At 38.9% G+C, this 14,838-nt stretch overlaps 1 protein-coding gene across 1 annotated transcript; it reads left to right on the top strand.

Annotated features, from left to right (window-relative positions):
* Positions 1-100: 100 nt before the first annotated feature.
* On the top strand, positions 101-12,066 carry LOC117304230 (serine/threonine-protein phosphatase 4 regulatory subunit 2-like). Its single transcript, XM_033788652.1, has 7 exons — positions 101-259; positions 2,110-2,191; positions 4,064-4,234; positions 5,181-5,274; positions 5,923-6,400; positions 8,583-8,717; positions 9,252-12,066. Exons 1-7 carry the CDS (start codon positions 196-198, stop codon positions 10,172-10,174), a joined length of 1,947 nt encoding a protein of 648 aa, XP_033644543.1. The 5' UTR covers positions 101-195; the 3' UTR covers positions 10,175-12,066.
* The last annotated feature ends 2,772 nt before the right edge of the window (positions 12,067-14,838 follow it).

The following is a 14,838-nucleotide window of genomic DNA, read 5'->3' as shown; positions in this document are numbered from 1 at the left end:
CAAGCAAAACGACTACCAGTTAAATGTTGATCCTTTTACCTAATCCCCGCCGCACACGGTGTTTTACATACACAATTTCAAACGGGCTACCAGACTGACCACTGAGGCCGCAAAATCGTCAAAATTTTTAAGACGGCGTAGTACAGTACGTGTGACCGCGATTTTAGGTTAGTTTGTCATTTTGTAGCTCAAGATATGTTGGCCAAAACGCCCGCTGAAATGGGGGAGAATATGGAAAACTTTTTGGACGCCCTTAATGGTGAGAATTTCTGACTTTTTAAATTTAAAATTTATAATGGATAACTTTCCGTATGGCGCCACCACTTTTTCACTCATTTTTACAAAAAGGGATATATCAATCAGGTAAATTAGATACTATATTATTTTATTTTGAATGAAAAAGTGGTGGCGCCATACGGAAACTTTTCCTTTATAATTTTTGAACGAATCTTATTTCTCAATGACATGAACATGATGATTTGATAATTGATTGAGTATTTCAATTTCGTTTGTTAAATGAAAATGTTTATGTAACTACACTTACAATAGATTTGATTTTTGTTAAATGATCTTGTGCGATATTCACAATTATGGTGATCGGCGACACACTTGAGATTTCTTAACTGAAAGTTGCCACTCGTGGAAAACTTTCCGTTTCCTCCTGCCAGCCACCCACTTTTCACTCATTCATGATGTTGTTCATTCTTCCTTTCATTTTTTCAAAAAGGAATAGGCCTGTTCCATTTATAGATGCTAGTTTATTTCATATTTATTTTTTTTGTTAATAAATAAATGAATGAAAAAGTGACGGCAGGATACAGAAACATTTTCTCTTTAAATAGGAATGCCAGTCAACTCGCCCCCAGCAAAGTCTCCCTCCACTCACTTACAAAAACACCCCTTACAGAGGGGTCGCACTAAATACCGACAACTCACGACCCCTCACGACAACTCACGACAACAATTTGTAAATGCACTTTAACAGAACATTTGAACATAAGTCAACCGTAAAATGTATGCACAAGAGTCATATGCACCAAAATCATTTCAAAACTGTTGAAAAAATTGTATTTTTAATTGTAAAAAAGGTGGTTTTTTACCCGAATTTAGTAACGAACGGTAATATCAGCCATGTTGTCTTTCGACGCACTTGGACGATTCTATTATACCGCAGGGGTGATACAATATGCAAGATGATTATTTACCTTTTTAAAAATGTATTTCATGGAGTTTAAAACTACATTATACTTAAGTTTCCCTTTTAAACTTCAAATTCCAGAGTGGCGGCTTAGTTACTAACAAGAAAGAAAAAATCAGCAGCTAAAACCAAAACGAAAAAATGAAACTCAGCCCTCAGAAATTACCTTGCCCCCTGCGGTGTGATAGAATCGTCCAAGTACGTCGAAAGACAACATGGCGAATATTTCCGTTCATTACTAAGTTCGGGGTAAAAAACACTTTTTTTACAGTTAAAAATACAATTTTTTCAACAGTTTGAAAGTGGTTTAGATGCATGTGACTCTTGTGCACATATTTAACGGTTGAATTTCGTTCAAATGTTCTGTTAAAGTGCATTTAAAAATCGTTGTCGTGAGTTGTCGTGAGGGGTCGTGAGTTGTATTTAGTGCGACCGCTTACAAAGCGATGTCGGTCGATGTCGGTCACTTTGTACCTGTCACTTCGTACCCAAATTGTGGTACCCAAGTCACTTCATACCCAAGTCATTTCGTACCCCAATTGTCTGACTCTGAGTCTGACAGAAGTGACCGGCCTTCATTTGCTTTCATGTGGGGTCGCACTAAATACCGACAACTCACGACCCCTCACGACAACTCACGACAACATGGAATAATATTTCAAGAGAAATCTTTCACCATTGCCTGCTGTAAACCCTGTAAGTTATTTGTAAATCTGTGAACTTTTTTTTTTTTTCTGAACCGAAAGGGTCTAATGGCTTTAAGAATGTATGAAAAATTAAACAAAATACTACTTCAATTTATAAAAAAAGGACCTTTTTTTCAATTCAGCATGCTTTGACCAAACTTCTTATATTTGGTCAAAGCAGTTTGTTTGTTGTTTTATTCAATCTTTTCCTTTTCCCCCACCCAGCATTTGAACGCAAACCATCAAGAGAGATTCCTAAAGAACTGGAAGAGCTACTATGTAGGATAGCTCGCAACGGTGAACCATTGTAAGTATAAATGACAAGCTCATCCCGCAAAAAAGTGCCAGCTCTTGTGTAGTCTTAACTCCCACCAATAGACCTTATGAATGCGCATCATGTCATTTGAGCAGGTTGGAGGTTGATCATGGGCCAATCATGTGCGCCACGAGTACAAATCTGTGCGATTGTTACGCCACCATTTTTTCCTCAAAGATGGCGGCTTGATGATGACAGACACCACCAAGGGACAACAAGATGTTTACCCATTTCAGACTTAATTTAAAAATGTTTCTGAAACTTGAACACGATTAAATGTTTTCTATTCTTTTCAATCTTCGCAAGCGATTTTTATCATGCTCAAATTTATAACATTTTCAAAATTAATTGGAACTAAGTAGTCTCGTACAGGGCCAACTGTTGAAAATTTACTTTTGATGCACAGTGCCCTCTTGAGTTGAATGTTGTAAAAGCATGTAAATACATACATGTAGGGCAATAAATAGGTGTAAGATTTTTTAGTCAACACAAGCTTGCTACATGTACATTTACAAATGTTAGGCTGCTGAGCTGCATACGCTTGGCGTCAATACATTGTCAATATTATTATTCTCATCATTGTTATCTTCATCTTTTCTGTCTTTGTTTTAATTGTCTCTGTCCGTTTGTTCTTGTTCCTATAAGTTAGGTTTGTCTGTCCATCTAACCACAAACCTCAGGCTTCTAGATGATGCCTTCATTTCTCTGCCTTGTCAAAGAGCTTTGTTTATTGGTTACTTCTTTACAAACTGTTGTTATTCCTTTTAACTGTTTTCATGAAGCATGGAAATAAATGTGAGTTTTAATTTAATTGAAATAGTGTCCAGCTACATTATAGGTAGAGACCAGGGCCCAATTTCATGGCTCTGCTTACCGCCAAATTCTGCGTTTCTGATCACGATTCCCCGCTTACGTGCAAGCGCCGAATTTCTTTTGCTAGCCTTGTAAGCGTAGAATGCCAAGTAACGTGGAGTACGCATGCGCAGAAGCCAAAATTCGCCACTAACCTATGAAATACGCTTCCCGTAAGCACAAAATACCCTGCTTCCGTAAGCGCTGATTCTGTGCTCACGGTAAGCAGAGCCATGAAATTGGGCCCTGCTACATGTACATGTAGGTAGAGACTTGGAATTTGTGAAGAAGGACATAGTGTTTCTTTCTGCCAAGATCATGCTGGCATCAAAGTGAACACTTTTGTTTGTTCCACTGGCCCTATCAAGCCCAAATCCTTATTAAACCAGTAGTACAATGGCAAGTTAACTAGCCTTCTTGGGCTAGTCGACTGGTTGTAGTTTCCATCCATTTGTAGTATTATTGTATGTGACTAAAAATGGTTCCATATTTTCATTAACTTGCTTAAATTTGTTACTTCAAGTGCCTCGAGACCCTTTTGGGTTAAAGGCAGTGGACACTTTTGGTAATTACTCAAAATAATTATTATCATAAAACCTTTCTTGGTGACGCATAATGGGGAGAGGTTGATGGTATAAAACATTGTGAGAAACGGCTCCCTCTGTGAAGTGCCATAGTTTTCGCGAAAGAAGTAATTTTCCACGAATTTGATTTCGAGACCTCGGATTTAGAACTTGAGGTCTCGAAATCAACCATCTAAACGCACACAATTTCATGTGACAAGGGTGTTTTTTTCTTTCATTATTATCTCGCAAGTTCGATGACCGATTGAGCTCAACTTTTCACAGGTTTGTTATTTTATACATATGTTGAGATACACCAACTGTGAAGGCTAGACAATTACCAATAGTGTCCACTGCCTTTAAGGGCGCTATATACTCGTAAAGCTGTTTTATCATTATTATTCATTATTATTATTATTATTTTTATTATTATTATTACTATTCACAGATTTCCATGGTGTAAGCTTAAGCCTCTTGTAGTCACCAAGCTTGAGAATGTCATTCAAGAATATATCCAGACCAACCCTTGTGAGGAGGTCCCAATGCTTCCTAACGTGGAGAATGTCAAGTTTGATGATATGAGAGAGAGACTCATGCGTTCACTGAATGCATTCAACAGGTAAGTCATGTGAGCTTTTAGAGACGATGTGGTGTGTCAAGTATGTTTTCTTTCTTTTCTTTCCCTATAGACGATGTGACCTATGTTTACATTCAAACCGCCCTCTGTTGACAAAACACTATATACGTCATGTCATGCCGGGCACTGAGTTGCGTAGTCATAGTAAGATTGCGTACACTTTCTAGCTGGCTGCCAAAACACAAAGGTTTTGCCCGGCGGTATGCACGCGCGTTTTTGTTTTGTTTTTGGTTTTACTGCGCCTTGAACACCCAGCAGGGTGGATATGTGTGCATTACAAGTCTTATTATTATTATTATTATGATTATTATTATTATTATTATTCTAATTATTATTTTTAGTGCTTTCATTTTTTGCTGGTAAATGTTCCTCAAGCATGCACATGCTACACAAGCATGTCTGCTTCTGGAGGGTGAAAACAATGTGCTGAGTTAAATATTTAGAATCAAGAGTCAAATAGTTAGCACTCAATAGTTAGTTGGTATACACATGGGTTTGTTCTTCTTCTGCTTGTAGTAACCATCAACTATGAACTATTATCTCCCACTCTGACTACTGATTTTCCCACATCTACTTCCCCCCCCCCCACTTTTTAGAGTTAAAAGTTTAATTTAGGAGACTTTTTACCGATTTGAGGCAGACAAATCTACTTGCAATGTGTATTTAATTTACTTTTTCTTGTCATCTTTACGTTTGTACTGGGTATTTTCCAATATATAATTATTTCTTAAAATTGTTGACTTCTCAGACTGCGATGTTTTTATCTTGTAAATTTTCAACCAGTTTTGGTCACTACAATGTATATGATAATGTTAATAAAGTATACCAATTTATACCAACATTCAACTTTATATCTGCCAAATCAACAATCACTCAAGTCCGAACAATGCAATGATTATGTGTGTTTCTTGGTTTTTTTCCAAACCAGTGCTCCATTTACCATGCAACGGCTTTGTGAACTACTGACGCATCCTAAGCGGTATTACCAAAGGAGTGACAAGTTCATGAGAGGCGTGGAAAAGGTAATGCAGCTCTGTTATTGTTTTGAAATGTTTTACTTGATAAATGTTTCGTGATGAATATTTAAATTAAATTGATCTCCTTCTGTTTCGTTTGAATTTTTATGCAGTTTGTTAGTTGGACCTCAAATTTTTGAGTTTTTTTTTTTTGTTCACAACCATGTACCATGTGTACACTTGATTGCTGGCTTCAGGCATGTGATTTTAGGTGAATTTGGTTTAAGCCTGGATGAAATGACTATCATATCGTCAGGATACGATATTGAATTTTAACATCGTCAACATCGAAGTTGGTTTTGAAAATATTGAAATACCATGACAGAGATGATATTCATTTTACATATTCGCCTTTAGGTTTTATCTTTTTAGTTTTACAAATTTTGTTTGTTTAAAATTTTTGGTTTGTTTAAAATGTTTGTTTAAGCACATAAATTTAAGTCTTTTTAACTACTGTTGTGTATTTTTTTTAATTGAGCCGTTAACTTTAATTAATTAAATTGAAATGAATCTTGTTTTTGTTTTCATTATAATCATTTAATTGTTAGGCGCATTTGATAATTTTTAGTATGGAAATTGCGCAGGTTAAGTATCATTATTATTGTTATTATTACTATTATTGTTATTAATCTTGATTGTGGTCTATGTTTGCAGAATGTCCAGGTTGTAAGCACCATCACGCCAGCCGGGAAACGCATCACCCATTCCTGTGAGGTACGAAATACAACCCTCCTGATGAATGGGATACCCTCTGATACCCACACCCAAACAGCAAGTACAGTGTCTAGTGAATCCCAGCCAGTCGAGACCACCCCGCCATCGGATGAAACCAATCACACCAACGGAAACACAGCCAGTTCTTCCCTAGTCCCCAAGCCACCAAATGATGCCGTCGTTTGTTCCCCTGCTGCCAGTGAACAGCAAGACGTTGATTCCACGAGGCATTATGCCAATGCCTCGGTATCTAAACCTGCAATGGATACCAGTGAAAGAACTAGTAGCAGTGATGACAGTTTACCAGTTAAGGACATTAAAGAGACGTCGGAGCACAATGAAGCTGAGGCTTGTAAAATGATGGAAGTTGAAAGCAGGACAGGTGTCGTTGATTCGGACGACAGCGACGGAAATAAAGGTGCGTTGTAGAATAAGTACAATGTAGGACAAAATACCTATTGTTGGTTTGGAATGTGATTAAAATCATTGATTTAATTAATGAGAACTAAGTTGATTTAATTTATGCTGGAGAGAGTCAACATATTTTTCAAGATTAGTCAAGAAGTGGCCATGTACAAGTACATGTAATTTAAGGTCTTGAGAATCTTTTGAGAAGAGGACCCAATTTCATAGAGCTGCTTTAAAGCAGAAAATAGTGCTTAAAAATCCCTGCTTAGCAGTAATGAGCAGGATACAAGTCACAAATTCTAAACGTGAATTGGCATTTTGCCTGGTAACCTTATTAGACATGTAGTAAGCATACTTTTGTTGTGCTTAGCTACTTTTTGTGCTTAAGCAGCTCTATGGGTCCAGATCTTCACATCTTGAAACTCTGCTGTGGTGGTGTATACAGTTTAATCACTGTATCGTCACTGATGAGCCTGTAGTTTGGGTAGTGGTTCCCGTTTTACTTTAATCATTTTGAGTTTGAAGTTTTTCCAAATGCCAGCTCACCTCTCGCAGTTGGGTTTTGTTTCACCGATCTTCTCTAGCGCACACACTTGTTGAAGGATAACCGACTGTTTGCTCAACAGCAACAGTTTACAAGCCAGAACATGGTAGCCATAGCTGGTGCCACCAATACACCGATCCATTAGGCTCCGCCCACGGCGCACGTGTGAGCAAGAACACGTGAGCCTTTCAATGGCATTATGCATTCTGTTCAACACTGCTGCGCGCGCCAAGCATACGCGAATGCACGTCAGACTTTATAGTGTCAGACTTTGGTTGTGCAATTGGTTGCGATTGGTCAATACGCAATGGGGCGGAGCTTAATGGATCGGTCTATAGACGATGTGACCTATGTTTACATTCAAAACACCCTCTGTTCACAAAACACTGCATACGTCATGTTGCGGGGGGCAAAAAGGTGCGTAGTCATGGTAAGATTGTATACACTTTCTAGCTGGCTGCCAAAACACAAAGGTTTTGCCCGGCGGTATGCGCACGAATCATGTTATGGTTTTCAAGTGACGTCAGAGGTCACATCGTCTATCAGATGAAGCCTATTCGGTGACGCAAAGCCGGGTTCATACTTTCGGAATTTTGAAGTCTTGTGGAAGCTTATGATGATGTTGCTTTTTGGAGTTGAAGTCAATGTGTGATATCGACTCTCATGATACTGTGTATGGTGTCTTAGCATCATACTAGTACAATGATTGATACAGCGCAAGGGCCATCTGAAGCACCTACTTTTGAAGACTTCATAACAGCATTGTTTTTAAGATTTACTATAAATAATAGTAAACTTGCGGGTACTTGTGTATTAATTACTTATTTTTTTTGTTTAAAATCTTAAGCCAGTGCACAAGGGCTGTACAAAAGTATTTGTAGTCTAGGCTATACACTGAGGTTCATTGCACTTGTGTCCAAATGCAAAATATTTACCGTAATTATTTATTTTATCTTTTCAATGGGAATTTTTGCCACTCATAGGAGTTTTTAAAAGAAACCGAGCACTTGGAATAGGTAGTTTACTTTGTTTTGTCTGGTTCATGTAGCACAATCCACTCTCACTCAGTTAGTTTGATGTTTGGTTGTTGTCTGATTTGGAGATTTATATTTATATTTGATATTTATTTATATTATTTAATTTCTTAGTTAGATAAAAAGTACAATAATGCACATTAATTAGGTAAAAACATTCAAAGATACAGCAATGAGCACTTACAATGAGATTAAAGGAACACGTTGCCTAGGATCGGTCGGGTTGGTCTTTGAAAAGCATTTGTAACCGTTTGTTATGAAATGCATATGTTTGAAAGAGGTTTAAAAAGTAGAATACAATGATCCACACAAATTTGCCTCGAAATTGCGTGGTTTTCCTTTTACTTTGCGAACTAACACGGTCGGCCATTTATGGGAGTCAAATTCTTGACTCCCATATATGGCCGACCGTGTTTGTCGACGGGGTAAACAGAAAACCACGCAATTTCGAGTGATACTTGTGTGAATCATTATATTCTACTTTTAAAACATCTTTCTAATCATATGCATTCTATAACAAACGGTTACATACGCTTTTTAAAGACCAACTCGACCAATCCAAGGCAACGTGTTCCTTTAATTGATAGTCAATGACACTGACATTGTCATTGCAGGTGATGTTGATCAAGATAGCTGTTCCTCCATGGATAGTGCCGATAGCGGTGGTAGTTCACCAGATTCAGCCTTACCTCCTACCACTGGTTTCTTTAACACGTTACATCGAGAGGTTACAACACCACACAAAAAAGGTTTGTTTTATTCTCAGTCAATATACAAGTGATTAATCGATTTGTTCGCCAGTTGATCTTGTTCTATCAATAGGCTTAGAATTATTCATTATCAAAAACCACAGATTATCAAAAGCACGATTACACACTCTGCACTACAAAGTTACTGTTGCCTGACCATGTTTTCTATAGTTTTTAGTGTATACGCTGGTGACTGGTACTTAACAAGCCTGGAATTTTACGGGGGTCACTGAGGCCATCGGCCTCTGTTGCACTGGTCTTCTTCTTGGCCTTGGTGCCCCTTTACAAGTTTCTCATAGATTTGTTTAATGGAAAAGTGCACTTTACAAAATGAAAGGGCATCGCCCTTTCCTAGATGAAATTCCAGGCCTATAACTGAAATAAGGATAGCAAATGTTTAATTTCATTTGTTTTCAACCTAAATCAAAAGCCAACTATTGGAGCTCTTACATAACACTCAACCAAAATGGATATAATGTTTATTGGCTTATATATAACAGTTTGTTTGAACATTTATGTGGCATTTTCTTTTAGTACAAGACACAGTGGATTCCTCATCATGCTCAGCAACAGCAGCTCCACCACCAAGAGATGAGGACAAATCAACCTCAGGGCCCAGTTCAATGCCCCAACCAGACCAAAGTCATTACAGTATTAGCCCACCAGCACTGGGAAGAGAACAGCAGTCTTCCCCACCACCTCCACCCCCACCACCACCATCAATCAGTTCTGCTGGTGTAGAATCTAGTGACACAAGAACAGACGGACAGGAGGAGGAGGGTACTCCTATGGAGGGAGAGTCTCCACCTGAAACCTCAAACTCTGAGGTGGTTACCTCTGACGCGGCTACCTCGGATGCTGCTACCTCGGAGGCGGTAACCTCTGAGATGGCTACCTCTGAGGCAGCTACCTCTGAGCCGGCAAGCTCTGAGCCAGCAACCTCTGAGGCATTTACGTCTGAGGCAGTTACCTCTGAGGTGGCTACCTCTGAGCCGGCTATCTCTGAGCCGGCTACCTCTGAGGCAAGTCCGTCTGAGCTGGCTACCTCTGAAGCGGCTACCTCTCAGGCAGTTACCTCCGAGGCGGCTACATCTGAGGCAGTTGCACCTGAGGCGACTACCTCTGAGGCAGCTACCTCTCAGGCAGTTACCTCTGAGGCATGTACCTCTGAGATGTCGTCTACTGAGGCAACAACAGCGGAGGCGTTAGACCCTACAGCCTCAAGCACTGAAACATCCATCGTTGACCAATCCACCTCTGAGATGAATGTTTCAACCAGTGGGGCCTCAACACCAGGGACATCTACAGTTTCAGCATCTACATGTTCCTCCGAGGCCATGACCACAGAACCATCTGAAAAGGATGAGAAGAACAAGAGTCAGGAGGCTGCAGACCAATCTGAGGTGGACTCTGGGCTTAACAATGTCAGTGAAACCACTCCAATGGAACAGGATTGATCCAAACACTCAAATTAGATGTATTTTTTGTTTAACAACAAAGTTATTTTAAATGATGATGGTGGTTTTGGTTGCATACAGATGCCTGAAGAACGAGCACATGGCTGTTTCGAGCTGTATGTAGGCCTGGTAGGAGTCTAGTTTTTTTTGATCTATTTTACAATCATCGGGATTGTTTTGTTTCCTTTCCCGCATGGCACACAGTATCTACTGGCAAACCAAATCGCTCGTTTTTTTTATCCCCAATGTTATCAATACATGAGTTAAATTGATCCTAATTGCCATGTATTCTTGTTATCTGGAAGTCTCAAAGTTCATCCTCCAGTTCTCAGACAGTTCTTCTGTATGTGCCAAACACGAGAAACCCCATTCATAGTTTAAAGCTACTCATAAATGGTGTCCAGTCACAACTCTATCTAAGTCAAAGGTGTGATCAGGGCCCATTTTTATGGCTCTGCTTACCGTAAGCAAAGAATCCGTGCTTACAGAAGCCTGGAATTCTGTGCTTACGTCAAGCATTTTGCACAGGATAGCGTGGAATTCTGGCGAGTGCGTACTCCATGTTACTAGGCATTCTACACTTACAAGGCTCAGCGTAGATATATTCGGTGCAAGCGGAGAATGGTGATTGTAAGGGCAGAATTTGGCCGTTAGCAGAGCCATGATATTGGGCCCTGTTTTGTGAACATGCTGGTGCGCTTTTTGTATGACATGCAAAATAGTTTTTTAAAACACTGCAAAGAGGTAATGTTTTCGTTTTTGTAGATTGCAAGTTGGAGAAAATAGAGTATTTGTAAAATACTTTGTAATTGATGTCAACTTTTTTTCCATTGGAGTTTTAAATACTTGTTTTTGTTTTGTTCAAGCAAATTGGAAATTGTGAGACAATTTTGTTCACTTACCATTTGTTACGTGTTGTGAAAGACAAAAAAACTGCAGGGCATTGTGTACAATGTTTATGTGTAATTTATCTGTACATATTTAAAATAAGCTCTTAAAAAAGAGGAAGAAATGAAGTGCTAGGCAATTAATTACATTCAGCCTGATAAAGGTGCATATTATTAGTATCCAAAATCTGATTATTGTTGAAATTTTTTAAAGGTCAGAGAATTTGCTTTTAGAGAGACACTTAACGTTTAGAACAAACTATGTACGTCTGTGAATAATGTTCATGTCTGAAATGTGTAATTTTGATCATATCTCTAGCTGTTGTTGAGAGGTGCTGTATTGTGTTTCTAGAACAACAGTGTTTTGTTAATTTTGTTTTTTTATATTGTGGTAACTTGTAGTCATGAACATTTCAGCATTAGGCCTGTAAAAAAACATGTTGGCTTTACCTGCCATGGTATGTATGTCGGCCATTTTCTAAGTGGGCAGTAAGTTTGTGGGCACAGGTCACAAATAACAATGCACCCAGCAATTACCACTGAGGTACAAGAAGCTCATTTAAAGAAGTTCCAAAGTTCCTTTAGAAACTGATTCAATATGCAAATGCACACATCCCAAGCTGGCAAAATAATACAGTAATATTGCTGACACTGTACCCCCCAGTGTTGTTTTCTGCTTCTGTTTTTTATGGGCTTCTGTGATCATTGATGTTGATACTAAGTAAAGCCTTCCTGCCATGTGTATGTTGAGCCAAAGTGAAGACCTAAAAATATGGTTTGGCCTGTACAGTAGTTTAATATGCCAGCCTTTTTCATTTTGAAAATTTATTTGTTTAATTTCTCAAAATGTGCATTCTCCCCTCCAAGCATAGTGAAGCAGAGAAGGTGAAGCATAGTGTTTCCTTGTAATGCCAACATGTAATTATTCTTTTGTCAGGCCTGGAATTTAATCTTTGAAAGGGCAAGGCCATTTTCATATTGAAAAGGGCACTTCCTTGTGGAAAATCTTGAAGTCTATGTGAAACTTTTGAAGGGCCACCAAGGCGGATACCAAGACCAGGGCAACAGAGGTCTGGCATCCGTGGCCCCCGTGAAATTCCAGGCCAACTTTTATCATACTGGGGAACAGTGATTAAAGCAAAGATAACTGAAGTATGATGATAATGCGGCCATTTTTAACTTCCCTTTTCCATCAGTGTCAACTATATATTATACATAAGAACTAGAGGGCGCACTGGCCTATATACGTGACCCGGCATACGCGCACAGGCATACGTGCACAGGCAGCCATTTTCTAAGTTTACAAAACGGGCATCGCACAGCGTGTGTTTGTGCGGCCATTTTGTAAGTTGACAAAACAGCATCGCGTCAGCATTCAATAAACACAAATTCCAACGTGTGTTTCATATTCAACACGCGTACAGAATGGCGCGCCCGTGTCTCCTTGCGGTCCTGTCGCGCTTGTGCAAGAAGCATCACCAGTGCGCACTCTAGTTCTTATATAACTCTATGGTGTCAACAAACCAGGGGGTAGACTTGCAACTCCCATAAATGGCCGACCGTGGAAGTTCGCACAGTAAAAGGAAAACCACACAATTTCAAGGCAAATATGTGTGGATCATTGTATTCTGCTTTGACAACATCTTTCCAATCCAACCATATGCATTTTATAACAAACGGTTACAAACCCTTTTTATAGACAAACTCGTCCGATCCAAGGCAACGTGTTCCTTTAAGAAACCCTGCTTAGCAATAGTTAGCTGGATACCAGTCACAAAGTGTACATGTGACATGGTATTTTGGCTGGTACCTTATTCTGATTGGCATAATTTTGTGCATAGCAGCTCTTTGAAATTGGGACCTGAAGCGGCTTCACAAAGTCTTAAACACAGAAACTCAGTCATGGAAAGCATACCCTGGCATATTGTTTAGTCTTTTTGCATCTACAAGTGTTTGCCAACGTTGTCAAGTCTATTTTCCAAGTACATACTCTGATTTTCTAAGCTGCAGCCTTTTCATTTATGCACCCATCAAATAGTGGTGAGTGATTAGGGACATTTTACTGTGTGCGGCATCATACTGTGTGCGCCACTTGAGTGACATGGTGGGCAGGGCTGACTGCTAACCTGTATATTTTTGCTTTGCAGAAAAATTGTTAACTATTTTGTAAACATTTCTTTTTCTGCTTGAGCAGCTCAATGGAATTGTGCCATTAAATAAGAACTGCAGGTTGGAATAAGCATTTTGAATGAGAATGATTTCCAAATGCAGTGGCTGACATCTCGTGTATTTGCTTTAGAATAAACCAAATTCGTTTTGGGGCATCACGACTTTGAACATAGCTTAATTGGTCTGTTTTATATTGGAAGGGTACTTACAGGGGAAAATATCCCCAGTGTTTTGTTTAACACTATAGTTTTACACAACCGAAATTGGTAACCAGTCGAAATAGTATAAAATTGGTTGTCACTTGTTCAATGCTACTTGTAGCTGTGAACAGCGACTCTTTAACATTGTGCCATGAGCTCGGTTTATACTTCCTGCGAAGGCAAATGAATGTTGACGTCACAAATTTGCAACAAATAATTTGCTGCAAAAACAGAGTTGTGACGTCAAATTCACATCCAATTTGCTTCACATTCGTAGGAATTATGCTCCTGGCTTTAGTTTGTTTCTCATTGTGACTGTTTTATGTTAAACAATGTGGCAAGGAACCACAGCTTTATAAAGGTTAATCATAAGACTGTAATGACACCTTTAAAAAAAGGCATACCAATAAATGGTATAGGCAGAAATGCAAGGCTACATGTATATCAAATCCACTGTCATGTGTAGATGTCTATTTGGTTTTAGGTTTTTTCTTTTATAGTTTTACTGTTTAGAGAATAAATCAATTATTGTGTTTATAAAAAATGGAAACTGTTTTAAAAGTGTTTTTGTCTTTGATTGATATTTGCTTTTCTTGAATGTACAAAATTTGATATGCCCTAATGCAGTTTTTTCTCCCGATTGTGGACCTTTCCCAAACCATGAACTCTATAGTCCTCTTTTGCTATAGGTCCTCGGTTTGCATGTGTATACCTACTCACTCACACATACATCCTTATGGATAATGTTTGTGGGTCCTGCATTGATAAAACTAATTGTCCTCTTTTCTATAGAACTTCAATGTGTGGTCTATTGCTATGTACATGTATAGGAGACTTTCTGGGACGATAGGTGGCAGCAGACTTACCGGATAAAGCCATTGTTCTCAGAGTTATGCGCATGTTCAGAACTACGTAAGCAATTGAAATTTACCTGGCAAGTCTGCTGCCACCTAGCGTTGGAAAGTCTCCCATTGAGATTGTCATGTGCGGTCCATTGTTCTTATTGAGTTTTCCTTGTAAGGTCCTTTGTTCTGTTGTGGGGGCCCCACAAGGGTCCTTCTGTAAGCCAACACCTGTTTGTGAATCCCTTGAGGCAAGGGTTTATCTCATTGTTTGGACATTGTTTAGAGGCATCTCCATTAGTTTTGCACACGAAAACAAAGCGAGTTCATCCTTGCTTTGTCACAACACCAAAATTCCTTTTGTTTGAACGAGGAGACATGGTCACAAACATACTTTAAAATTGTGTTCCCATGTGCTGTTATGGGGGCCTTCAGAATACTATTATCTTGATGTCAACAATAGTTCAGACGTAAATATTTTCATTGAGCTTTTGAAGTGATTCCAATTATGATTCTATGAACAATTTCAGTTAAGAGATGTAATTGTTACAATTGTTCAAGAGACA

Source organism: Asterias rubens, chromosome 2 (assembly GCF_902459465.1).
Source record: "Asterias rubens chromosome 2, eAstRub1.3, whole genome shotgun sequence".
Classification (NCBI taxonomy): domain Eukaryota; kingdom Metazoa; phylum Echinodermata; class Asteroidea; order Forcipulatida; family Asteriidae; genus Asterias; species Asterias rubens.
This window is presented reverse-complemented; position numbering and strand designations above follow the sequence as displayed.